General features: G+C 51.4%; 1 protein-coding gene across 1 annotated transcript; it reads right to left on the bottom strand.

The window, feature by feature from the left end:
• Positions 1 to 12,350: 12,350 nt before the first annotated feature.
• Positions 12,351 to 25,552, bottom strand: LOC147122425 (uncharacterized). The gene is made up of 2 exons (XM_085983579.1): positions 19,909 to 25,552; positions 12,351 to 13,338 (listed from the first exon to the last, which is right to left on the bottom strand). The coding sequence occupies exon 1, from the start codon at positions 25,359 to 25,361 to the stop codon at positions 19,941 to 19,943; it is 5,421 nt and encodes a 1,806-aa protein (XP_085839705.1). The 5' UTR covers positions 25,362 to 25,552; the 3' UTR covers positions 12,351 to 13,338; positions 19,909 to 19,940.
• Between the last annotated feature and the right edge of the window lie 730 nt (positions 25,553 to 26,282).

Below are 26,282 nucleotides of genomic sequence, written 5' to 3'. Positions count from 1 at the left end.
CCCAATCACCCCTATCCTTTCTCCTCTCTTCCCCATCACCCCATCCTTCTCCTCTGTCTCTCCCATCACCCCATCCTTCTCCTCTCTTCCCCATCACCCCATCCTTCTCCTCTCTTCCCCATCACCCCACCTTCTCCTCTCTTCCCCATCACCCCATCCTTCTCCTCTGTTCCCCATCACCCCATCCTTCTCCTCTCTTCCCCATCACCCCATCCTTCTCCTCTCTTCCCCCATCACCCATCCTCTCCTCTCTTCCCCATCACCTCCATTCTTCTCCTCTGTTCCCCATCACCCCATCCTTCTCCTCTTCTTCCCATCCACCCCATCCTTCTCCTCTGGTTCCCCCATCACCCCATCCTTCTCCTCTGTTCCCCATCACCCCATCCTTCTCCTCTGTTCCCCCATCACCCCATCCTTCTCCTCTCTTCCCCATCACCCCATCCTTCTCCTCTGTTCCCCATCACCCCATCCTTCTCCTCTCTTCCCCCATCACCCCATCCTTCTCCTCTGTTCCCCATCACCCCATCCTTCTCCTCTGTTCCCCATCACCCCATCCTTCTCCTCTGTTCCCCATCACCCCATCCTTCTCCTCTCTTCCCCATCACCCCATCCTTCTCCTCTGTTCCCCATCACCCCATCCTTCTCCTCTCTTCCCCCATCACCCCATCCTTCTCCTCTGTTCCCCATCACCCCATCCTTCTCCTCTGTTCCCCATCACCCCATCCTTCTCCTCTGTTCCCCATCACCCCATCCTTCTCCTCTCTTCCCCATCACCCCATCCTTCTCCTCTGCTTCCCCATCACCCCATCCTTCTCCTCTCTTCCCCATCACCCCATCCTTCTCCTCTGTTCCCCATCACCCCATCCTTCTCCACTGTTCCCCATCACCCCATCCTTCTCCTCTCTTCCCCATCACCCCATCCTTCTCCTCTCTTCCCCATCACCCCATCCTTCTCCTCTCTTCCCCATCACCCCATCCTTCTCCTCTCTTCCCCATCACCCCCATCCTTCTCCTCTGTTCCCCATCACCCCATCCTTCTCCTCTCTTCCCCATCACCCCATCCTTCTCCTCTCTTCCCATCACCCCTCCTCTCTCCCATCACCCATTCTCCTCTCTTCCCCATCACCCCATCCTTCTCCTCTGTTCCCCATCACCCCATCCTTCCTCCTCTCTTCCCCCATCACCCCATCCTTCTCCTCTCTTCCCATCACCCCATCCTTCTCCTCTGTTCCCCATCACCCCATCCTTCTCCTCTCTTCCCCATCACCCCATCCTTCTCCTCTCTTCCCCATCACCCATCCTTCTCCTCTCTTCCCATCATCCCATCCTTCTCCTCTGTTCCCCATCACCCCATCCTTCTCCACTGTTCCCCATCACCCCATCCTTCTCCTCTCTTCCCATCACCCCATCCTTCTCCTCTCTTCCCCATCACCCCATCCTTCTCCTCTCTTCCCCATCACCCCATCCTTCTCCTCTCTTCCCCATCACCCCATCCTTCTCCTCTGTTCCCCATCACCCATCCTTCTCCTCTCTTCCCCATCACCCCATCCTTCTCCTCTCTTCCCCATCACCCCATCCTTCTCCTCTCTTCCCCATCACCCCATCCTTCTCCTCTCTTCCCCATCACCCCATCCTTCTCCTCTCTTCCCCATCACCCCATCCTTCTCCTCTCTTCCCCATCACCCCATCCTTCTCCTCTCTTCCCATCACCCCATCCTTCTCCTCTGTTCCCCATCACCCCATCCTTCTCCTCTCTTCCCCATCACCCCATCCTTCTCCTCTCTTCCCCATCACCCCATCCTTCTCCTCTCTTCCCATCACCCCATCCTTCTCCTCTCTTCCCCATCACCCCATCCTTCTCCTCTCTTCCCCATCACCCCATCCTTTCTCTCTTCTTCCCCATCACCCCATCCTTCTCCTCTGTTCCCCATCACCCCATCCTTCTCCTCTCTTCCCCATCACCCCATCCTTCTCCTCTCTTCCCCATCACCCCATCCTTCTCCTCTCTTCCCCATCACCCCATCCTTCTCCTCTCTTCCCCATCACCCCATCCTTCTCCTCTCTTCCCCATCACCCCATCCTTCTCCTCTCTTCCCCATCACCCCATCCTTCTCCTCTCTTCCCCATCACCCCATCCTTCTCCTCTCTTCCCCATCACCCCATCCTTCTCCTCTCTTCCCCATCACCCCATCCTTCTCCTCTCTTCACCCCATCAACCCCATCCTTCTCCAGCATTCCCCCGTCAGTGCAGGCCGCTGTGCTGTTGCTCCCAGATGCTCTCTCCCATCTTTCTCAGGTTAAAGGAAAAGGAACTTACATTTATATCACCGTCTCAGGACATCCCGAAGCGCTTTACAGCCAATTAAGTATTTTTGAAGTGTAGTCACTGTTGTAATGTGGGAAACGCAGCAGACAATTTGCGCCCAGCAAGCTCCCACAAACAGCAATGTGGTAATGACCGGATAATCTGTTTTGTGATGTTGATTGAGGGATAAATATTGGCCAGGATACCAGGGATAACTCTCCTGCTCTTCGTCAAAATAGTGCCATGGGATCTTTTACGTCCACCTGAGAGGGCAGATGGGACATAGTTTTAACGTCTCATCCGAAAGACGGATCTGTTATCTGAGCTATCTTACACTTATCTATGGGGTCCCCTCCTAGACAATGCATCTATAGGCCAAAGGGTCCAAAGCCCTGCATTGCTCAGAGGTGCTACCACTCCACATCTGGGAACCAGTGACAATAGAACCAGAGGGGAGATGAGGAGAATGTTTTTACAGCGAGTTGTTGTGATCTGGAATGCGCTGGCCTGAAAGGGCGGTGGAAGCAGATTCAATAGGAACTTTCTAAAGGGAATTGGATAAATACTTGAAAAAGAAAAATTTGCAGGGCTGTGGGGAAAGAGCAGGGAGTTGGACTAATTGGAGAGCTCTTTCAAAGAGCCGGCACAGGCACGATGGGCCGAATGGCCTCCTTCTGAGCTGTGTGATTCTATGATTCTAACCCTGTTCACACATCTGGGCCCGGGTTGCTTTCCTTTGAGACGAGGGATCAGACTCTTGGCCCACCTTCAGACCTCGTGTCTCCGTGACCACACACACATACAGCAGTGTTGCGCTCTCGGTACAACTGTTGTTTCCGATGTTGTACATTTAGCAACGAAAAAATGAGCAAAGCGGAATTCACGAAGCCCAATTAAAGAGCTGGTGCTACCCGGAGGAGAGATGGAGACTGGGAGCTGAGACTAAATCCAGGGATGTACTGGGGGGACCTGTCACAGTGTGAAATCAGCCAGCCCATTGATGCAAATTACATTGGGAATTCAAACTGATTCAGCGCAAGAACAGGAGCTTAACTGTTCAGTCCTGAGCTGAGCTTTAGACCCAAACTTGATGTAAATAATAATGTTGTAGAGTCAAAAATGACCAAAGGCAACTCTCAAATGGATGTTACAGTGAGCAACTGTGCATTGATGATCAGGAAATGTGTCCTAGTAAGATTGCGTTGCCAATTCATCAATCGATATGCCATTGAAATGTAGAGACTAACTTTTTAACCTGTCCTGCCACCTTTAAAGGTTTGGGCTCAAACACCCCCAGGTCTCTCTGTTCCTGCGCCCCCTTTAAAATTGTACCATTCAGCTTGTATTCAATCTCCTCATTCTTCCTACCAAAGTGTATCACCTCACACTTCATGGCATTAAATTTCATCGGCCATGTGTCCGCCCATTCCACCAGTCTGTCTATGTCCTCTTGAAGTCTCACTATCTTTCTCACCGTTCACTATACTTCCAAGTTTTGTGTCATCTGCAGATTTCAAAATTGTGCCCTGTACCCCCCAAGTCCAAGTCATTAATGTACGTTAAAAACAGCAGTGGTACTGAACCCTGGGGAACTCCACTGTGTACCTCCCTCCAGTCCGAGAAACAGCCATTCACCACAACTCTCTGTTTTCTATCCCTCAGCCGGTTTTGTATCCATGCTGCTACTGTTGTGAATCGAGTAGAATAAAATTGAAACTTACAACACAAAAGGAGGCCATTCGGCCCGTCGTGCCTGTGCCGGCTCTTTGAAAGAACTCTCCAATTTAGTCTGTAAGATTCGGATCACAGATCACACACAGATTACCCAGAGGGTCCTAGGAGTTGTAAGGCTTTTTATTAGAGAGCTACAGTTTAAGCATAATCAGATATTACTACATGCGATTGAAATAGATACAGTAGACATACAACCCATGACAGATGACAGCGATCTACGGCCCCGCCAATATTTATCCCTCACCCAACATCACTAAAAAACAGATTATCTGGTCATTATCCCATTGCTGTTTGTGGGAGCTTGCTGTGTGCAGATTGGCTGCTGTGTTTCCCACATTACAACAGTGACTATACTTCATTGGCTGTAAAGCGCTTTGGGACGTCCGGTGGTCGTGAAAGGCGCTGTAGAAATACAAGTCTGTCTTTTTTAGCTCGGAGCTGGTGAACATCAATGCCCTCCTCCCCTAGTGTTTGGCGTAGTTCTAACACAATCTCATCTATTGTGCCCCCTCAGGATGTCCAGGTCCATTTCTTGTTTAATCCTGAGGAACATGCATCCAGGGGGACCTGTTTGAGGTCGCTCCCTTCTAGTTCTGGGTGGGTGATTATAAAAATCCTCCACCACTGCCTGAAGTCGAGGGGGTCGGTGTCCCTATCCACCGCCCCCCAGGTTAGCCTTTAGCGCCCCCACTTCAACCGCGGTAAGGGACCGATGCATGGTTGTGGTAGTGGTTTCTGCCTCGCTACTAGTGGTGGTCGAGGAGGCTGCCTCGCCATTCGGGTCTCGGTCAGCCTGGCGCTTGCTGCCTTAGCTTGGGTGTGTTGAGTCTGTGTGTCCCAGTTATGTTTAGGATCAATCACTGGACACAGACAACAAGAATAACTTTTAACAGGTCTTTACTATTCGGAGGTCAGGGCTGAACTGCCCAGCAAATCCCTACACAACACTTATATACCGGTGTGGTCACCACCGGTATTACAGTATACAGCAGCCAAGAGAAAGTAGTACATCTCTTAAGGTAGTTCTCTTAAGGTGGAACAGGTTACATACACCACAGGGTGACCACACCAATTGGTATCATCTCCCTCGCCTCACCTCGCCATCCTTGTATGGTGGGGACGGAGCAGAGGGAGTAGGGTCCCCAACTATATTGTCCCAGCAAAGGCCGGGATCTTTCAGTTTGATTTTGGAGACAGCAGCCACCACTGCCCATTGTTGGCCGATTGGTGCCGGCAGCTCTTGGATTTTTCTAAGCACGGGCCATGGCCTGCTTTGGGGGGGGGGCAGTGGTTTGGCACCGGTTTAATTCCCTTAACGCTCCCCTTGCATCCTCTAACTCCTCACGCAGTCGTGTGTTTTCTGTCTGTAGTTCAATATTCAGCTCGAGTATTTGATCTAGTTTCTTTGGTGTACACTGCATTTTGTCCTGAATCCTTTGCTGGTTGCGGAGGGCAGAAAGGTTCTCTCGCCAATCACTTCTTTCTCCCCGCATCTGGCTTACTAAATCTTTTAACTCTTTAGTCTCCCTATTTAACTGGGCAGTGCACAAGTGTGCCCCATAAGCTAACCTGTCTCCGCCTCTTTATTTTAAGTTTGTTTTTCTGAACATCCTCAGAGAGTTTATCAAGGATGTAGTCATAGACCCCGTTACCGTCTTCGAAGAGTTTTAGGAGGTCCGCTGCTGCAGACGTGCCGACTTTTTCTGTCAGGCTGTCTACTCGCTGTTCCCGATGGTCGGCCAACGCCATTGTACGTCTGGTTTTACCTTTACCCCAGTCTCTCCCTCTCCCCTCTTTCAGGGAGTCTTCTACTTAGTCTCAAGTGATGATCACCCGCGGTCGACCAAGTCCCTCCGGTCCCCACAACCGGAACCTGACAACTCCCAACTCTGGGATCCCACTTCTGACACCACTGTAAGATTCGGATCACAGGTCACACACAGAGTACCCAAAGGGTCTTAGGAGTTGTAAGGCTTTTTATTAGAGAGCTACAGTTTAAGCATAATCAGATATTACTACATGCGATTGAAATAGATACAGTAGACATACAACCCGTGACAGATGAGAGCGATCTACGGCCCCGCGACGGAATGGACGGAACGAAATGACCAGACTGATGGACGGACGTCGGTGAATGTTGATGGATGTCTCTGTCTGCAACAACGGTCACTTCTGTTGGGTCTCTCCTTGAGCTGTCGGAGGTGTTAGGCTGTCAGCCAGCACCTCAGGGGTCGAGCCTAATCAGAGTGTTAAGCCGAAGCTAGCATTTCATCCACTCTGAGGAAGACCTTCCTCTCAACAGCTAGCTTCTCCCTCTCTCTGTTGCCCATTTTTATATCTTATTTTGGTGGGCTGGGATCACAGATGTCCATCATTTTTCATTCACCTCATGACTTTTATTACCAGGGCAAAGGAACTTCCTGACCATCTTATTAAATGTTTTATTACAGTTAAGAATGTTTTGCATACTCGGCTGGCTTGTTCCCTGCTGTCTCCCTTATCAGTCTTGCTATGTCTGCTTGTGCTTGTGTTGACCTAAGGCCTCTCTCTGTTCTTACCTGATGTGATTGGAATTCTTTCTGCGTGATCAGTCAGTGGGTTTACAAATCTATTTCCTACAGCAAAAAGAAAATACTGCAGATGCTGGAAATCTGAAATAAAAACAGAAAATGCTGGAGATACTCAACAGGTCAGGTTGCATCTGTGAAGAGAGCTGACCTTGAATATCTCTTAATGTCTCTTAACCTCTTCCGCCTTCTATCCTATCACAGACCTTCCCTTTTGTTCTTTCATCCCCTCCCCCCTTTTCCAGCCCCTACACTTGCTTAAAAATCTGTTCCCTTTCCTGCTTTTTTCCAGTTCTGACGAAAGGTCTTCGACCTGAAACGTTAACTCTGTTTCTATTTCCTATGGAATCATTAAACACCTTATAACTTGCAACTTTCTTTAGGATTGAATGTTTCTTACAAGTCCCATGGCCCAGCTTTTCCCTATAACCCAGTGAATTAGTCCTCTTCCAGTACTTGTCCAGTTGCCTTTTGAAAGTTCCTGTGAAATCTGCTTCCACCACTCTCAGATAGTGCATTCCAACTCTTAACAACCCTCTGTGTGACAAAATTTCTCCTCCTTTCCCTTCTAGTTCTTTTGCCAATTATTTTAAATCTGTGTCCTCTGGTTACCGACCCACTTTCCAGAGGAAACAGTTTCTTCCTACTTGCTCGATCAAAACCCCTCATAATTTTGAACACCTCTATTAAATCTCCCCTTAATGTCTCTGCTCTAAGGAGAACAATCTCAGCTTCTTCAATCTCTCCACATAACTGAACTCCCTCATCTCTATATCATCCTGGTAAACCTCCCCTGCACCCTCTCTCAAGGCCTTGACATCCTTCCTAAAGTGTGGTGTCCAGAACTGTACACAATACTCCTAACCAGAGATTTGTAAAGTTTAGCATGACTTCCTTGTTTTTGTACTCAATGCCCCTATTTACAAAACCGACTATCCCATACGCTTTCTTATCTGCATTATCAACTTGCCCTGCCCACCCTCAAAGGTTTGTGAATATGCACCCTCAGGTCCCTCTGCTCTTGCACCCGGCTCAAAATAGTACCATTTAGATGATGCCGCCTCTCCATGTTGTTTCTCCCAATGTGCATCTTTCACACTGATCCGCATTGAATTGCGTCTGCCTCCTGCCTGCCCATTTCACCAGTCTCTGTCATCCTGAATTCTGCAACAAACTGCTATTTGTGGGAGCTTGCTGTGCATAAATTGGCTGCTGTGATCCCAACATTAAAACAGTGACCACAGTGAAGAGAACAGAGTACTGGTGCGACAGCATCGGAAACCACGGGAAATCCTTATGAACTTGTAAAGTCTGTGGGTTGTTTAGTTAATTAATACACAGACTCCAAGAGTAACTTAAAACAGGACTTTACTATTCGAAGGTCAGGGCGAATCTGCCCAATAACTCCTGGCACAACACTTATATACTGGTGTGGTCACCGTCGGTATTACCGTATACAGAAGCCAAACAAAGTAGTGCCACACCTAAAATAGTTCTCTTAAAGGTGAACGGTTACATACAATAGTTCTCTTAAAGGTAGACGGGTACATACACTACAATCCTCCCTTTTTAGCTTACAACATACTTATTCCCCATTAAACATAACATATAATCAACTTCATGTAAAACAATTCACAGATATAGTCTCTGCGGGAAACAGTTCACAGATTCAGTCTCTGCAGGAACAGTTCACAGATTCAGTCTCTGGTCTTGACTCGGTCCGAACAACATCTCTGTGGTGTAGCCGGTTCACATTTCTAGCGTGACTCATCCAATAGTCTTTCCCTTGGCTTAACAGCTTGAACTTCCGTCCTGCTGAACCAGCAGTGCTGACTTTTACAAACAGCTGGACTGCCTTGGTAATTTTTCCTACTTTCCAACTGATTTGGCCCCCTTCGTGGGGCCCACGTGCATGATCTGATAGAAGTGATAATGATTTAGATGGTTATCGTCTTCTGCTTCGTCTTTTTCTTTTCTGCTTCTTGGAGACTCTCGGGGCTCCCTTATCCGCTGCCAGCTGTAGCGCCACCATCTCCCTATGTTCCTTAGACTTTAAGTGCTTCATCCTGATTTCTGCACTTTGGGAGTTTTCATCACAAGCTGGGCAGACCAAGTCATCGTAATATTCCGTGTCACTCAACAGGTCATGGTAATATTCGGTGTCGTCCTGAGCTAGTCTAGCGAGAGGGCCTGCTACTTCTTCCGTACCCAACTGGACGTTAGCCGACTGTTGTTCCCTCCCTAGACATCTTTCCTGAAGAGACTTCTTCATGCGTTCATATTCATCCCGCTCTTCCTGGGTTTCCTGCAAATCCTTCACTAATGACCTCGTTTGTGATTTCAACACTTCCCCTTCCCTCGGGGATTGATTGATCAGGCTATTCAATCCTTCTACTGGAGCAGCTGTTTCAACATCCTGCTGTTCACATTGACGTGATTCAGCGTACTTTTGGCATCCCTGTAAAATCTGTGTTGCAACCTCAGCTATTTCCATAACTTTTGAGAGCTCCGAACTCCTTCCCTTTGAAGATTGAAGCTCGTGTTCAGATTGTTCCCATTGTAGAGTCTTGTCCTTCAGCATATGAAGGAGTTGGCTGACCATTAACTCTTCCACGGGAACACTGTGGGTCAGAGTCTTCTCCATTTCATCCACCTTTTCCTCCAATGCTTTCACCTTCTTTTCCTCTTGTACTTTGGCTTCCAGCGCTCGGAGAAGTTGCGCCTTGATGCTCTCTAGCTCATGTTCAGAGGCCATTCTTACAGTCTCTGTGTTTCTTACAGTTCCCTTTTCTTCCACTGAACAGATTCCCAGTTGAATCTGTTCTTCAAGTTGTTGAATCTCGGTCATTGCCGCCCCATATTTGTCTTGGGTTTCCTTTAATATTTTTATGAGTTCTTGTACATCTTGTCTTTCATGTTCTGCCATGTCTTTCACCTCTAATTTCTCATCTATGGATGGAACTTCTACCGATGCGTCTGTCTTGGCCTTGAGCTCATCAAGAATTTCCTGCAGCCTTTGGACTTCTTGCTCATGTTCAACCTTCAGTTGCTCATATGCTTCCACTGAAACTAACTTTTCGGAGGTTGCCGAGTTAACCCCTTCCAGAATTGTAGCCTGGGCCTGTTCATACTGTTCTTTCAACTTCTCACACTCTGCTTGTAAGGAGTCGTAGAGAAGAACTGGAATAAAATCCTGGCTTCCTGAAGATTCCTCTTCATTTGCTTCTTCCTGCAAATATTCTAACTCCTGAACAGCATAAGGGAGATGTGATCGGTAATTGGTCACGATGGCTCTATGGTCGCTCTCTGCTTGAGCTAGCTGCTTCTGTTGTCTTTCCAGATTCTCCCATTCGGTGTCATAGAACTTTTTCATTGTTTTCATCTCTTGTACGAGACGGTAACTCAATTGTTCTAATTGTTGTCGTAATTTGAAATAAGTTTGAGTCCGAGCTCGGTGTTCTTCCGTCATGGATATGTCCGTAACTTGAACAGGCTCAGAATTTTCTGTCAAACTAGGTTGTCGTTGTTCGGTGGAGTTCTGTTCTGAAACTTTGTTCTTCTCGGGAGCATAAGCCTTTATGCATGCCTTCGTTTTTCCAACCTTCGTCGGCAAGTCCATTTCAGCCTTGTCTTTCATATTTGGGTTGGTCTTATCGTCATCCGTTTCAGAATCTGAGCTGATTGTCTGCACCGAGTCCTCACTCGTTATGGCTTTTAGATAGTGCCATTCCATGTCTATTTTCTTGATCCACTCCCATCCTAGAAGTGGTGGTCCTCCCTCATGTAGTACGTATAAGTTCATTCTTGGGTGTTCTTTACCCCTATCTCTCACGTTGACTCTTATCTTTCCCATGGGGTATACTTTATGCCCCGTGTATGTCTGCAATACGAACTTGGTATCTCTTAAGGGTATATGTGAGAATAGCCGGTGGTAATCCCGATTTATGACTGATAGAGCTGATCCAGTGTCCAACTCCATTTTCACTTGGATTCCAGCTATTTTTAGCATGACCCAGATAGTTTGTAGGTCAGCTTCCTTACTCACATTGTGAATTCTCAGACTACCCAGCTCCTGGCCGTTTGGGTCTGAGTCTGAATTCTGTTCGCCTGAACTCTTCTCAGCCACCTTGTGTACCTTGTTGTACTTTTCCTGTGATGGCTTCCTTTGGTTGTTGGTCCTTTGGTTGTTGGTCTTCTTCCCTGACCGGCATACCTTAGCTATGTGACCCAGTTTGCCACATTTCCTACATTCCTGGTTCTTAAACCAGCATTGGTTCTGGTCGTGTGTTGTCTTCCCACAACAATAGCATTTTGTTGTTGTCGAGGTAATTTGATCCACACTTAGTGCTGCTGTCTTTAGCTGCATTTCCGCAGTTCCCTTCGCTGCGGCTTCGTGCGATGCTGCAATAAGGACAGCCCTGTCAAGTGTAAGGTCGTTCTCTTCGAGTAGTCGCTTTTGCGTTCCTTCCTTTGCCAACCCGCACACGAACTTGTCTCGCAATGCCTCTGTCAGATTCCCTCCAAACTGGCAGTATTTCGCTAGTCTACACAAGTATTCTGCGTTGCTTTCGTCTTTCCGTTGCGTTCTCGCATAGAATTTGAATCGTTCCGCCAACATCAACGGTGTGGGGTTCAAGTGATCCTTCAGAACAGCCACTATCTCATCGAAAGTCTGATCCGCCGGTTTAGCTGGTGATCGTAGATGCTTCAAGAGCCCGTATGTCTTCGCGCCCATCGAGTTTAGCAAGGTCATAGCTTTGTCATCTTCTTCTATTTTATTGGCCTCACAATAGATCTCGATGCGTTCCACGTACGTGGCCCAGTCTTCTACCTCGGCATTAAAATCGTTGATGTTACCACGCTTAGGCATCTTCCTCTCTTTCTGATAACACCCTGAATTATTTCTTTAACTTATTTTTTTTTTCTAAGATGGCGGTTTTCCCGCGAAAATGGCGGTTTCCCGCGCTTATCTTCTCTCCCCGCCCACTTCAATGGCGGTTTCCCGCTTCTGTCTTCTTCCCCGCCTAATGGCGGCTTCCCGCGTTTCTTCCCTAGTGGGAGGGGTACACTTTCCCCCACAGGCGACGGCCGCTGGCTTTCAGATTCACAGCCTGCGCGTCGGCTTCAGTGCTTTCCCTTTTCTCGGCAAGGCAACCGGCGCTGGGTACACCCCATTGACGGCGAACAGGTTCAGCCGCTGGGCTGGCTCTCGCTCAGTTCCCCTTGCTCGGGCTCGGTCTCTCTCCCGCTCTCTCGGCTCTACCGGCGCTGGGTACACCCCGTTGGCGGAGAACAGTTTCAGCCGCTGGACTGGCTCTCGCGCAGTCTCCCTTGGTCGGCTCTGCCTCTCCCGCTCGCTCGGCTCTACCGGCACTGGGTACACCCCGTTGACGGAGAACAGTTTCAGCCGCTGGACTGGCTCTCGCGCAGTCTCCCTTGGTCGGCTCTGCCTCTCCCGCTCGCTCGGCTCCCAAACGCCTCTCCCAGCCGTCTCGCAGTCCGGTGCTTCCCTCCCCGGCTGCGGCTGAGTTTTTATATCTTCCCGCGCCTACGCTCCCGGTCGCAGCGCTTCGTGGCTTCGGTCGCTGCCCGGCCTTTTTCGCCGGTCGCGGTCTAGCTGTCTCACGACGCCGTTGCGTCCCCAGCCTGTCTGTACCGCGGCTTCCTTGCTCCACGCTGCCCCAGTCTCAGCGCCTCTGGGCCCGACTTCTGTCCGGCTCCTTTCCCCCTCGACCGTGGTCGAGTGCACCGCCCTTATCCTCCGGTTATTCTTTTTACTTTTCCCTTACTCACAGTCACCGTGGCCGCCTTGCTTCTCGTGCTGATCGGCTCACTCCTCACCGTGGCAGAAGGGACAGTCAGTGCCTGTTGCTGATGGAAGTCTTTGTCTCTGAATTCTTCCTCCTTTCCAGCTCTGCAGACTCGAGTTTTCTCCCAGCAGAATGACGAGGGCGGGTGCCTCTTCTCGACGCTCGTTAACTGCTTCGGAATTATTGTTGCCGCAGGGTACGATCGGACTCGTCGCCACTGTAAAGTCTGTGGGTTGTTTAGTTAATTAATACACAAACTCCAAGAGTAACTTAAAACAGGACTTTACTATTCGAAGGTCAGGGCGAATCTGCCCAATAACTCCTGGCACAACACTTATATACTGGTGTGGTCACCGTCGGTATTACCGTATACAGAAGCCAAACAAAGTAGTGCCACACCTAAAATAGTTCTCTTAAAGGTGAACGGTTACATACAATAGTTCTCTTAAAGGTAGACGGGTACATACACTACAGAACTCATTTACAATATTGAGGGGTTATTTTCCTGGCTGAATGTCTTAGAGTTAACGTCACTCACGCAGCAAATATTTACTGATAAATTAACCACATAAATAGTTTTTATTTACATGCTACAGAACATAACAGAACACAAACATTACGAGGCTATGCTCCGATTTCACACACACTCCCACGCAGCGAGGCTAGCCTGCTGACAGCGAGACGGAATTCCTGATAGGTTCTCTCGGTGGTCACAATTCCAACGTCGGAAGCACGAAGAGGGAGAACGAGCTCCTCTCTAAGCAGGCTCGGTTTCGCTCCAGAGCCAGGAGAACCTAAAGCGATCAGAACACTGAGCTGCGATGTCCTTGTGCGTGTTCCTGCTGCTCTGGGTTAGATGATCCGTCAGACAGTCTGGTGTCCCGAGTCTCTCCCTCTCTCCGCCACAGCGCTGGAAAGCCACCTGGAAGAGAAACGGCAAAAATTGGAAAGCTGACGGGAAATGAGATGCAAAAATGGAGGTGGTCTTCAGTTACGTGGAGAGCCATAGAGTCATAACGGCACCGAAGGAGGCCATTTGTCCCAGCGAGTCCGTGCCGGCTCTCTGTAGAGCAATCCAGTCAGTCCCATTCCCCCACTCTATCCCCGTAGCCCTGCAAGTTTATTTCCCTCAAGTGCCTATCCAGTCTCCCCTTGAAAACATTGAGTGTCTCCGCTTCCACCACTTCTGTCGGCAGTGAGTTCCAGGTCCTCACCACTCGCTGCATAAAAAAGTTTTTCCTCACGTCCCCCCTGTATCTCTTGCCCAAAACCTTAAATCTGTGTCCCCTAGTCCTTGTACCATCAACTAGTGGGAACAGCCTTTCCCCGTCTAGCCTATCCAAACCCATCATAATCTTGTACACCTCTATCAAATCACCCCTCAACCTCCTTTGCTCTAATGAAAATAAATCCAGCTTCTCCAACCTGTCCTTGTAGCTAAGATCCCCCATCCCCGGAACCATTCTGGTAAATCTCCTCTGCACCCTCTCAAGGGCCTTCACATCCTTCCTAAAGTGTGGTGACTAGAACTGGGGACTGGAGAAGCTGGGGCTGTTCTCCTTGAAGCAGAGAAGGTTAAAGGAAATTTAATAGAGGTGTTCAAAATCATGAGGGGCTTTGATAGTCACTAACCAGAGGACACAGATTTAAAGTCATTGGCAAAAGAACCAGAGGGGAGATGAGGAGAATGTTTTTACAGCGAGTTGTTGTGATCTGGAATGCGCTGCCTGAAAGGGCGGTGGAAGCAGATTCAATAGGAACTTTCAAAAGGGAATTGGAGAAATACTTGAAAGGGAAAGATTTGCAGGGCTGTGGGGAAAGAGCAGGGAGTGAGACTAATTGGAGAGCTCTGTCAAAGAGCCGGCACAGGCACGATGGGCCGAATGTCCTCCCACTGTGCTGTCTGATTCTCTGAAAAGATTTGGCATTGTCGCACCAGCACCATGTTCTCACAAGACACTGGTCACACCTACACCCCAAGTGAGCCCAGCCTGCGCCACACATCACATGACCAGAGTGTCAGTGTGTCTCAATGTCTTTCTCATCTTGGAGGCAGAGGATCGTGGGTTCAAATCACAATCCAGAGACTGGAGCCCCTAATCCAGGCTCACACTCCAGAGACTGGAGCCCCTAATCCAGGCTCACACTCCAGGGCAGTGCTGGGGGGGCCCCTAATCCAGGTTCACACTCCAGAAACTGGAGCCCCTAATCGAGGTTCACACTCCAGAAACTGGAGCCCCTAATCCAGGCTCACACTCCAGAAACTGGAGCCCCTAATCCAGGCTCACACTCCAGAAACTGGAGCCCCTAATCCAGGCTCACAGTCCAGAAACTGGAGCCCCTAATCCAGGCTCACACTCCAGAAACTGGAGCCCCTAATCCAGGCTCACACTCCAGGGCAGTGCTGGGGGGGCCCCTAATCCAGGCTCACACTCCAGGGCAGTACTGGGGGAGCGCCGCACTGTCAGAGGGGCAGTACTGAGGGAGCGCCGCACTGTCGGAGGAACAGTGCTGAGGGAGCGCAGTACTGAGGGAGCGCAGTACTGAGGGAGTGCCGCACTGTCGGAGGGGCAGTACTGAGGGAGTGCCGCACTGTCGGAGGGGCAGTACTGAGGGAGCGCCGCACTGTCGGAGGGGCAGTACTGAGGGAGCGCTGCACTGTCGGAGGAGCAGTACTGAGGGAGCGCCGCACTGTCGGAGGAGCAGTACTGAGGGAGTGCCGCACTGTCGGAGGGGCAGTACTGAGGGAGCGCTGCACTGTCAGAGGGGCAGTACTGAGGGAGTGCCGCACTGTCCGAGGGGCAGTACTGAGGGAGCGCTGCACTGTCACAGGGGCAGTACTGAGGGAGCGCCGCACTGTCAGAGGGGCAATACTAGGGGGGCCCCGCACTGTCACAGGGGCAGTACTGGGGGAGTGCCGCACTGTCCGAGGGGCAGTATTGAGGGAGTGCCGCACTGTCCGAGGGGCAGTACTGAGGGAGTGCCGCACTGTCCGAGGGTCAGTACTGAGGGAGTGCCGCACTGTCACAGGAGCCGTACTGAGGGAGTGCCGCACTGTCAGAGGGGCAGTACTGAGGGAGCCCCGCACTGTCGGATGGACAGTACTGAGGGAGCGCTGCACTGTCGGATGGACAGTACTGAGGGAGCGCTGCACTGTCGGATGGACAGTACTGAGGGAGCGCTGCACTGTCGGAGGGGCAGTACTGAGGGAGCGCTGCACTGTCAGGGGCAGTACTGAGGGAGCGCTGCACTGTCGGATGGACAGTACTGAGGGAGCGCTGCACTGTCGGAGGGGCAGTACTGAGGGAGCGCTGCACTGTCGGAGGGGCAGTACTGAGGGAGCCCTGCACTGTCCGAGGGGCAGTACTGAGGGAGCGCGGCTAAGTCACAGGGGCAGTACTGAGGGAGACCCGCACTGTCAGAGGGGCAGTACTGAGGGAGCCCCGCACTGTCAGGGGCAGTACTGGGGGAGCGCCGCACTGTCCGAGGGGCAGTACTGAGGGAGTGCCGCACTGTCAGAGGGGCAGTACTGAGGGAGCCCCGCACTGTCCGAGGGGCAGTACTGAGGGAGCCCCGCACTGTCGGCGGGTCAGTACTGAGGGAGCGCTGCACTGTCACAGGGGCAGTACTGGGGGAGCGCGGCACTGTCAGGGGCAGTGCTGAGGGAGCGCTGCACTGTCAGGGGCAGTACTGGGGGAGCGCTGCACTGTCGGAGGGGCAGTATTGAGGGAGCACTGCACTGTCGGATGGACAGTACTGAGGGAGCGCTGCACTGTCGAAGGGACAGTACTGAGGGAACGCTGCACTGTGAGAGGGGCAGTACTGAGGGAGCGCTGCACTGTCGGAGGGGCAGTACTGAGGGAGCGCTGCACTGTCAGGGGCAGTACTGAGGGAGCGCTGCACTGTCGGATGGACAGTACTGAGGGAGCGCTGCACTGTCGGAGGGGCAGGACTGAGGGAGCGCTGCACTGTCAGGGGCAGTACTGGGGGAGCGCTGCACTGTCGGAGGGGCAGTACTGAGGGAGCCCCGCACTGTCCGAGGGGCAGTACTGAGGGAGCGTGGCACTGTCACAGGGGCAGTACTGAGGGAGCCCCGCACTGTCCGAGGGGCAGTACTGAGGGAGCCCCGCACTGTCGGCGGGTCAGTACTGAGGGAGCGCGGCACTTTCACAGGGGCAGTACTGGGGGAGCGCGGCACTGTCACAGGGGCAGTACTGAGGGAGCGCGGCACTGTCAGGGGCAGTACTGAGGGAGCGCTGCACTGTCGGAGGGGCAGTGCTGAGGGAGTGCCGCACTGTCGGGGGGCAGTACTGAGGGAGCCCCGCACTGTCACAGGGGCAGTACTGAGGGAGTGCCGCACTGTCAGAGGGATGTACTGAGGGAGCGCTGCACTGTCGGAGGGGCAGTACTGAGGGAGTGCCGCACTGTCACAGGGGCAGTACTGAGGGAGTGCTGCACGGTCAGAGGGATGTACTGAGGGAGCGCTGCACTGTCGGAGGGGCAGTACTGAGGGAGCGCCGCGCTTTCACAGGGGCAGTACTGAGGGAGTGCTGCACTGTCGGAGGGTCAGTACTGAGGGGGCGCTGCATTGTCACAGGGGCAGTACTGAGGGAGTGCCGCACTGTCGGAGGGGCAGTACTGAGGGAGCGCTGCACTGTCGGAGGGGCAGTACTGAGGGGGCGCCGCACTGTCGGAGGGGCAGTACTGGGGGAGTGCCGCACTGTCGGAGGGGCAGTACTGAGGGAGCGCCGCACTGTCGGAGGGGCAGTACTGAGGGAGCGCTGCACTGTTGGAGGGGCAGTACTGAGGGAGCGCGGCACTTTCACAGGGGCAGTACTGGGGGAGCGCGGCACTGTCGGAGGGGCAGTACTGAGGGAGTGCTGCACTGTCGGAGGGGCAGTACTGAGGGAGTGCTGCACTGTCGGAGGGGCAGTACTGAGGGAGCGCCGCACTGTCGGAGGGGCAGTACTGAGGGAGTGCTGCACTGTCGGAGGGGCAGTACTGAGGGAGTGCTGCACTGTCGGAGGGGCAGTACTGAGGGAGTGCTGCACTGTCGGAGGGGCAGTACTGAGGGAGCGCTGCACTGTCGGAGGAGCAGTACTGAGGGAGTGCTGCACTGTCGGAGGAGCAGTACTGAGGAACCGCTGCACTGTCGTAGGAGCAGTACTGAGGGAGCGCTGCACTGTCGGAGGAGCAGTACTGAGGAACCGCTGCACTGTCGGAGGGGCTGTACTGAGGAACCGCTGCACTGTCGGAGGGGCAGTACTGAGGGAGCGCTGCACTGTCGGAAGTGCCGTTTTTCAGGTGAGACGTAAAACCGAGGCCCCGTCTGCTCTCTCAGGTGGATGTAAAAGATACCATGACCACTATTTCGAACAGCAGCGGAGTTCTCCCTGGTGTCCTGGGCCAATATTTATCCATCAACCAACATCACTAAAAAAAAACATTATCTGGTCAATATCACACTGCTGTTTGTGGGAGCTTGCTGTGCGCAAAAACGCGGGGCTGCATTTCCTTCATTACAATAGTGACTGCACTTCATTGGCTGAAAACGCTTTGGGACATCCTGAGGACATGAAAGGCGCTATAGAAATGTAAGTCTTTCTTTCTCTAAGTCTCTACATTTCAATAGCATATCGAGTGATGTATTGGGAACACAATCTTACTAGGACACATTTCCTGAGCACCAATGCACAGTTGCTCATTGTAACATCCATTTGAGAGTTGCCTTTGGTCATTGTTGACTCTACATTATTACTTGCATCAAGTTCGGGTCTAAAGCTCGGCTCAGGACTGAACAGTTAAGCTCCTGTTCTTGCGCTGAATCAGTTTGAATTCCCAATGTAATTTGCATCAATGGGGCTGGCTGATTTCACACTGTGACAGGTCCCCCCAGTACATCCCTGGATTTAGTCTCAGCTCCCAGTCTCCATCGGGTACCACCAGCTCTTTAATTGGGCTTCGTGAATTCCGCTTACTTTGCTAATTTTTTCGTTGCTAAATGTACAACATCGGAAACAACAGTTGTACCGAGAGCGCAACACTGCTGTATGTGTGTGTGGTCACGGAGACACGAGGGAGACACATGGTCTGAAGGTGAGCCAGGAGTCTGACCCCTCGTCTCAAATGCAAGGAACTCCTGGGATGAGAGGGCTGTCCTATGGTGAGAGATTGAGCCTATACTCTCCGGAGTTTCGAAGAATGAGAGGTGATCTCATTGAAACGTACAAGATTCTGAGGGGGATTGACAGGGTAGATGCAGCGACGATGTTTCCCCTGGCTGGATTATCTAGAACTAGGGATCACAGTCTCAGGATAAGGGGTTGGCCATTTAGGACTGAGATGAGGAGAAATTTCTTCACTCAGAGGGTTGTGAATCTTTGGAATTCTCTGCCCCAGAGGGCTGTGGAGGCTCAGTCATTGAGTATATTCAAGGCTGAGATCGATAGATTATTGGGCACTAACAGGGCAGATGGGACATAGGTTTAGCGTCTTATCCGAAAGACGGCACCTCCCTCAGGGCTGCATTGGAGTGTCAGCCTAGTTTTATGTGCTCAAGTCCCTGGAGTGGGACTTGAACCCACAACCTTCTGACTCAGAGTAGAGTGTGCTACCCACTGAGCCACAGCTGACAGTGTCGAGGGATATGGGGATAGGGTGGGAAAGTGGAATTGAGATAAAAGATCAGACATTGAATGGGGGAACAGGCTCGAGGGGCCGTATGGCCTACTCCTGCTCCTATTTCTTCATTCCTTAACTCAGGCCCAGAATCTATGTGGACACGGGGTTCCTGGTGAACTGTGGAGCAGGAGCACCTCCGTGTAACCTCTTTCTGTAGAGGAGGTGACTAGGTGGGTGCCTCTTAGATATATCTGATATATTATATAAGAAAGCTTATTTCTTTTCATTCGTTCTTGGGATGTGGGAGTCGCTGGCAAGGCCGGCATTTATTGCCCATCCCTAGTTGCCCTGAGAAGGTGGTGGTGAGCCGTCGTCTTGACAACTGAATGGCTGGCTAGGCCACCTCAGAGGGTAGTTCAGAGAGAGAAAGAGAGAAAGCGAGAGAGAGAGAGAGAAAGAGAGAAAGCGAGAGAGAGAGAGAAAGCGAGAGAGAGAGAAAGAGAGAAAGCGAGAGAGAGAGAAAGAGAGAAAGCGAGAACGAGAGAAAGAGAGATAGGGATAAAGGACAGAAGGTTGTGTGTCTACAGCCCCTTTCACCACCTCAGGACCTTCTAAAATGCTCTACAGCATTTAGCACAAATAGCAATGTGATAATGACCAGATCATCTGTTTTATTTTAGGGATGTTGATCGAGGGATGAATATTGGCCCAGGACACCGGGGAGAACTCCCCTGCTCTTCCACGAAATAGTGGCCGCGGGATCTATTACATCCACCTGAGCGGGTGAGATGGGGCCCAGAATGAATGGCAGCGGAGAGAGGAAAGTTGAGGGCGCTGGTTTTATATGAAGTGCTAAGTTGCCAGTACATACCATCAATGCCACGGGGGACGCCTCCCCGGTGGTCAGGTAAGGATGAGGTTCAGCCGGGTCCCCAGTATCGCCGGGGTCTGTTCAGCCTCCACCCCTGGCTGTGCCGATGAACCGATAGCACCTTCTCCGCCCTGGGCTGCAGGAGTCAAACAAATCGCAGGGTGGGCATCTGAGTTCCCGTCGGCCTCCGGTTGAAGCTCTGTCGCTGCTGCGCTGGAAGTCGCTCTCGGGCCGCCCTCGCGGTTCGATGGTGACCCCGGGTTCCTCCCCGCTGCCCCCTGTGCGTTTGGGTGGATCGGGGTCTCGGGGGTGACTGGGTCTGTACCCGGGCCCTTCCAGCACCCTGCGGACTGCTGGGCTGCAATGTGGCAGCTGGTCTCGGTCTCGCTGACGGAATCTCCTAGGGCTGCCTCTCCTCCCATCGTTCCCACTTCCCGGCCTATCGCAGTCTCTGGATCCTGAAGTTCTTGCACTATTTCCTGGCTCTTAGTGTCCTGCCCTGCCTGGCTATTCTGGCCACCCCCCACTGCCTCCCTGTCCTGTGTTTCTACCAATATTTCCCTGTCCTGTGTTTCTGACCCAGGCTCCCTGTCCTGTGTTTCTGATTGAGGTTCCCTGTCCTGTGTTTCTACCACTATTTCCTTGTCCTGTGTTTCTGACCAAGGCTCCTTGTCCTGTGTTTCTGATTGAGGCTCCTTGTCCTGTGTTTCTACCACCTTTTCCCTGACCTGTGTTTCTGCCTCTCCCTCCCTGTCCTGTGTTTCTGATTTTGGTTCCCTGTCCTGTGTTTCTACCACTATTTCCATGGCCTGTGTTTCTGACCCAGGCTCCCTGTCCTGTGTTTCTGATTGAGGTTCCCTGTCCTGTGTTTCTACCACTATTTCCATGACCTGTATTTCTGCCCCTCCCTCCCTGTCCTGTGTTTCTGACCCAGGTTCCCTGTCCTGTGTTTCTGATTGAGGTTCCCTGTCCTGTGTTTCTACCACTATTCCCAGGGCCTGTGTTTCTGACTCAGGTTCCCTGTCCTGTGTTTCTAACCCAGGCTCCCTGTCCTGTGTTTCTACCACTATTTCCATGACCTGTGTTTCTGCCTCTCCCTCCTTGTCCTGTGTTTCTACCACGATATCAATGACCTGTGTTTCTGCTTCTCCCTCCCTGTCCTGTGTTTTTACCACTATTTCCATGACCTGTGTTTCTGCCCCTCCCTCCTTGTCCTGTGTTTCTGCCTCTCCCTCCCTGTCCGGTGTTTCTACCACTATATCAATGACCTGTGTTTCTGCCCCTCCCTCCTTGCCCTGTGTTTCTGCCTCTCCCTCCCTGTCCTGTGTTTCTACCACTATATCAATGACCTGTGTTTCTGCCTCTCCCTCCCTGTCCTGTGTTTCTACCACGATATCAATGACCTGTGTTTCTGCCTCTCCCTCCCTGTCCTGTGTTTCTACCACTATATCAATGACCTGTGTTTCTGCTTCTCCCTCCCTGTCCTGTGTTTCTACCACTATTTCCATGACCTGTGTTTCTGCATCTCCCTCCCTGTCCTGTGTTTCTGACCTAGGTTCCCTGTCCTGTGTTTCTACCAATATTTCCCTGTCCTGTGTTTCTGACCCAGGTTCCATGTCCTGTGTTTCTACCACTATTTCCATGACCTGTGTTTCTGACCCAGGCCCCGTGTCCTGTGTTTCTTCCACTGCTTCCCTGTCCTGTGTTTCTGACCCAGGCTCCTTGTCCTGTGTTTCTGATTGGGGTTCCCTGTCCTGTGTTTCTACCACTATTTCCATGACCTGTGTTTCTACCACTGCCTCCTTGTCCTGTGTTTCTAACCCAGCCTCCCTGACCTGTGTTCCTGACCCAGGCTCCTTGTCCTGTGTTTCTGATTGAGGCTCCCTGTCCTGTGTTTCTACCACTATTGCCATGACCTGTGTTTCTACCACTGCCTCCTTGTCCTGTGTTTCTAACCCAGCCTCCCTGACCTGTGTTCCTGACCCAGGCTCCTCATCCTGTGTTTCTGATTGAGGCTCCCTGTCCTGTGTTTCTACCACTATTTCCATGACCTGTGTTTCTACCACTGCCTCCTTGTCCTGTGTTTCTAACCCAGCCTCCCTGACCTGTGTCCCTGATCCAGGCTCCTTGTCCTGTGTTTCTGATTGAGGCTCCCTGTCCTGTGTTTCTACCACTATTTCCATGACCTGTGTTTCTGCCTCTCCCTCTCTGTCCTGTGTTTCTGCTGATTCCTTGTCCTGTGTTTCTGACCCAGGCTCCCTGTCCTGTGTTTCTGACCCAAGCTCCCTGTCCTGTGTTTCTGACCCAGGCTCCCTGTCCTGTGTTTCTACCACTGCCTCTCTCTCCTGTGTTTTTGCCTCTCCCTCCCTGTCCTGTGTTTCTACCACTGCCTCCGTGTCCCATGTTTTTGACTCAGGCTCCCTGTTCTGTGTTTCTATCAATATTTCTCTGTCCTGTGTTTCTGCCTCTCCCTCCCTGTCCTGTGTTTTTGCCTCTCCCTCCCTGTCCTGTGCTTCTACTGATTCCCTGTCCTGTGTTTCTGCTGATTCCCTGTCCTGTGTTTCTACTGATTCCCTGTCCTGTGTTTCTACTGATTCTCTGTCCTGTGTTTCTACTGATTCTCTGTCCTGTGTTTCTGCTGATTCCCTGTCCTGTGTTTCTGCTGATTCCCGGTCCTGTGTTTCTGCTGATTCCCGGTCCTGTGTTTCTACTGATTCCCTGTCCTGTGTTTCTGCTGATTCTCTGTCCTGTGTTTCTGCTGATTCTCTGTCCTGTGTTTCTACTGATTCCTTGTCCTGTGTTTCTGCTGATTCTCTGTCCTGTGTTTCTGCTGATTCTCTGTCCTGTGTTTCTGCTGATTCTCTGTCCTGTGTTTCTGCTGATTCTCTGTCCTGTGTTTCTACTGATTCCCTGTCCTGTGTTTCTACTGATTCTCTGTCCTGTGTTTCTACTGATTCTCTGTCCTGTGTTTCTGCTGATTCCCTGTCCTGTGTTTCTACTGATTCCCTGTCCTGTGTTTCTACTGATTCCCTGTCCTGTGTGTGCACCACTACCACCACCCTTTGCGTTACTAACCTTTCCCCAATTCTCTCTACTTTAGTTTCTGCCGCTCGTTCAGCTGTTCCCTCATCAGTCTTGCTGTCCTGTGTTGGAGGATGATGCACGGCCTCCTCTGCTTTAGGCTCTTCCACCCTGTGCCTCTGAGCCACACAGTCCTCTGAGCAAACGTCGGGCTCTGCGTCACTGAATCCTCGCTCCGCCTCGGGTTCAACTCCAGCAGCTGTCCGCAATGCCCCAGCCTCGGGTGTCAGACGTCCCAAATGTATCTCTGATTTCCCCTTTTCACTTTCTTGCCTTGTCCCGACTTCTGTTACCCGAGTTTCTGTGTCCGCCTGCTCTCCCTCACAGAGCCCCTGCGAGCCTCTCGTGTGCATCAGTGGGCGGGCTTCAGTCTTATCTCCTGAATCTGCCTCTTCATCTTGCAATTTTGCACCTCCCTCGCCTTTTTGCTTGTTCCCTGGGAATGTGCGACTTTCAGCGTCTTCTGTTAAAGCTTCGGAATCCTCCTTCATCTCCAGTCCTTGCTCTTCCAGGTCCCCAGATCCTGATGGGCTCTTCCCTCCATCAATTAGCGCGTGGACTTCAATGCGTGTCACAAAAGCCGCCGCCGTTTCCTCTACTCGTACTTGTGAATCTCCCTCCATTTTATCATCGGTTTCTTCACATCCCTCAGCCTCCACCGCCAGACACCTCAAATCCACCTCCCCGGCCTTTCCTTCTGAACCTGCTTGAGTTATCCTCACTGTAGGATTCTCAGACACGGTCGCAGGAGCAGCTAAATCCGCCTCAGTTTCACCCTCCACCTCTGCCTCTTCTATTTGTGTTTCTGGACCAGCTTCAGGAGCAGCACCTGGACTTACGGCAATCTGGCCCAATTGCGCTTTAGATACCACATTGAGAACTGGAACTGTGAGCCCTTCACTGGACTCCACAATCTGAGATCCCAGCTCCATTGCTTGAATGTTTCCTTCGCTGCCTCCCATCTCCATACCTGCAGATTTGGAATTTTCCTTAGCCACTGCCTCTACTTTTACTTCAAACTCTACCCCAGCCTCTTTGTCTTCCATCAGTTTTACTGAGTCTACATTGCTTACTCTGTCCTGAACTTTATAAGGGATCTGTTTCAGGTCACTTGGGGTCACCTCAGGATTACTTTCGCTGGCTTCCTGGCAACTTCCAATTGGTAAGGAACCCATTCCTAGTTCTTCTTCATCATCAGGAATCTCCGATCCTTTTCCCATTGGGCCATTCTCTGCTGGCTCAACGTGGGCCCTGGGAGGGTCTTCCAACAACATTCTGATCTTGGAAGCTCCTTCGGGATTTTCATCGGTCTGAACTGATGATTTACGTTCAGGCTCCTGACTTCTTGATGCCGACTCCTTGGCGGGTTTCCCGTCTCGCGCGCTCTGAACTTCGCCAACATCTGCAGCTCTCAGTTCCAACGCTGCCGTGTTCCGCGCTTCTGACTCCGCCTCTTTGCCGGTTTCATTCTCCACATCTGGAGTGGCTCCCGGTTTGGATTCAGTGTCTTCCGATTCCGTTCTGAGAGTGCCCATCTCCCGTTCTCCAGTTCCCAGCACCGGATTAAGGAGGTTACTTGCCGTCCCATTGCCCAGTTTCTCAAGGTTGAGTCCCGCTGTCACAATAGACGCCAGAGTTTCCTCGCTGCCCTCATCCCCGGTTGGTAAATCAATGGAAGGAGGTATCGGTTGATTGAGGTCTTGGTCTGGTTCATTTCTTATCACCAATCCCCCTTGTTCCAGACCAGTTTCCTCCTTCGCCCTTTCTCCCACATCGAGTATGGAACCCAGCACTGAGCTGGCATCTGATTGTACTCTTCCATCTTCCTCATTTCCTACATATTCCGTTTCTTCTGCATCAGGACCTGCCTCAGACACTTCCAAACTCAGTAGTTGTACTTCAGACAGGATCGTGCTCACCGCTGACACGATCTGCATTTCGGTCTCTGGTGCACCCCGAACTTCGACATTGCTTTCTTTGTCTTCTACTTCCACGTGTTCCTCGGATTTTGCGGCACTCAGTTCGGTGGCAGTTTCTGCCGTACGGGTTTGCGTAACCAGCATTTGATCTCCTGACCTTGAAGCCTCTGTGTCTTCAACTCCTCCGGCTCTACTTCCATCTTCAGCCAATGCGTTCTCGCCTTTGATCTTAGCGTCCCTTTCTTCATGGAGTCTTCCTTCTCCTTCTTCCATTTCTTGTTCTATCAGTGCCAAAGAGTCCAAAAGTATTTCCCCGTTCTCAGAGTCTGCTTCTTTTGCATTCCTGAGAGCAGAGGGAAGCTTTTCAGGCCATTCATTCTCTTCTTGTTCTTCATTCAGAGAGGAATTGGTAGTGTCTTCACCATCAGTGATCTTCACTGTCCCTCCTCCCATCTTGGAATCTTCAACATCTGTAACAGGATCGGTGCATTGGCCTGTTAACCCTTTCACTTCCAGTATTGCCGTCGGTTCCCAAAGATTTACACATCCCTTTGATAATGGATCTATCAATTCTTCTTGCTTCGCTCCCACCAATTGTTCTGTGCCTGTCGACACCTCTCCTGTGTCCTGTGTGGCTGATGGGATCTCACCTGAAACAAATTACAGGAATGATGTTGGAACATCATGTAAACCGGTCATTTTACTATTTCTACAGTTTACAACGAATACAACTTTGATTTATATAGCACCTTTAACGTAGTACAACATCCCAAGGAGCTTCACAGGCGCGATTATCAAATAAATTTGACACCGAGCCACATATAGAGATATTAGGAGAGGTTACCAAAAGCTTGGTCAAAGAGGTAGGTTTTAAGGAGCATCTTAAAGGAGGAGAGAGAGGCGGAGAGGTTTAGGGAGGGAATTCCAGAGCTTAGGGCCCAGGCAGCTGAAGGCATGGCCACCAATGGTCGAGCGATTATAATCAGGGATGTGCAAGAGGCCAGAATTAGTGGAACACAGAGATCTCGGAGGGTTGTGGGGCTGGAGGAGGTTACAAAGAAAGGGAGGGGTGAGGCCATAGAGAGAGTTGAAAACAAGGATGAGAATTATAAACTCGAAGCGTTGCCGGACCGGGAGACAAGGCAGGTCAGCGATTACAGGGGGTGATGGGTGAGTGGGACTGGGTGAGTTAGGACACGGGGCAATGAGCACAGGGGGTGATGGGTGAATGGGACTGGGTGTGAGTTAGGACACGGGGGCAGTGAGCACAGAGGTGATGGGTGAACAGGACTCGGTGTGAGTTACGACACAGGGCAGTGAGCACAGGGGGTGATGGGTGAACGGGACTTGGTGTGAGTTAGGACACGGGGCAAT

This window comes from Somniosus microcephalus, chromosome 3 (genome assembly GCF_052327205.1).
Source record: "Somniosus microcephalus isolate GS21.2 chromosome 3, FLI_Smic_1.0, whole genome shotgun sequence".
Lineage (NCBI taxonomy): Eukaryota > Metazoa > Chordata > Chondrichthyes > Squaliformes > Somniosidae > Somniosus > Somniosus microcephalus.
The sequence above is the reverse complement of the archived record's forward strand: the minus strand, read 5'-3'. Positions and strand labels throughout refer to the sequence as shown.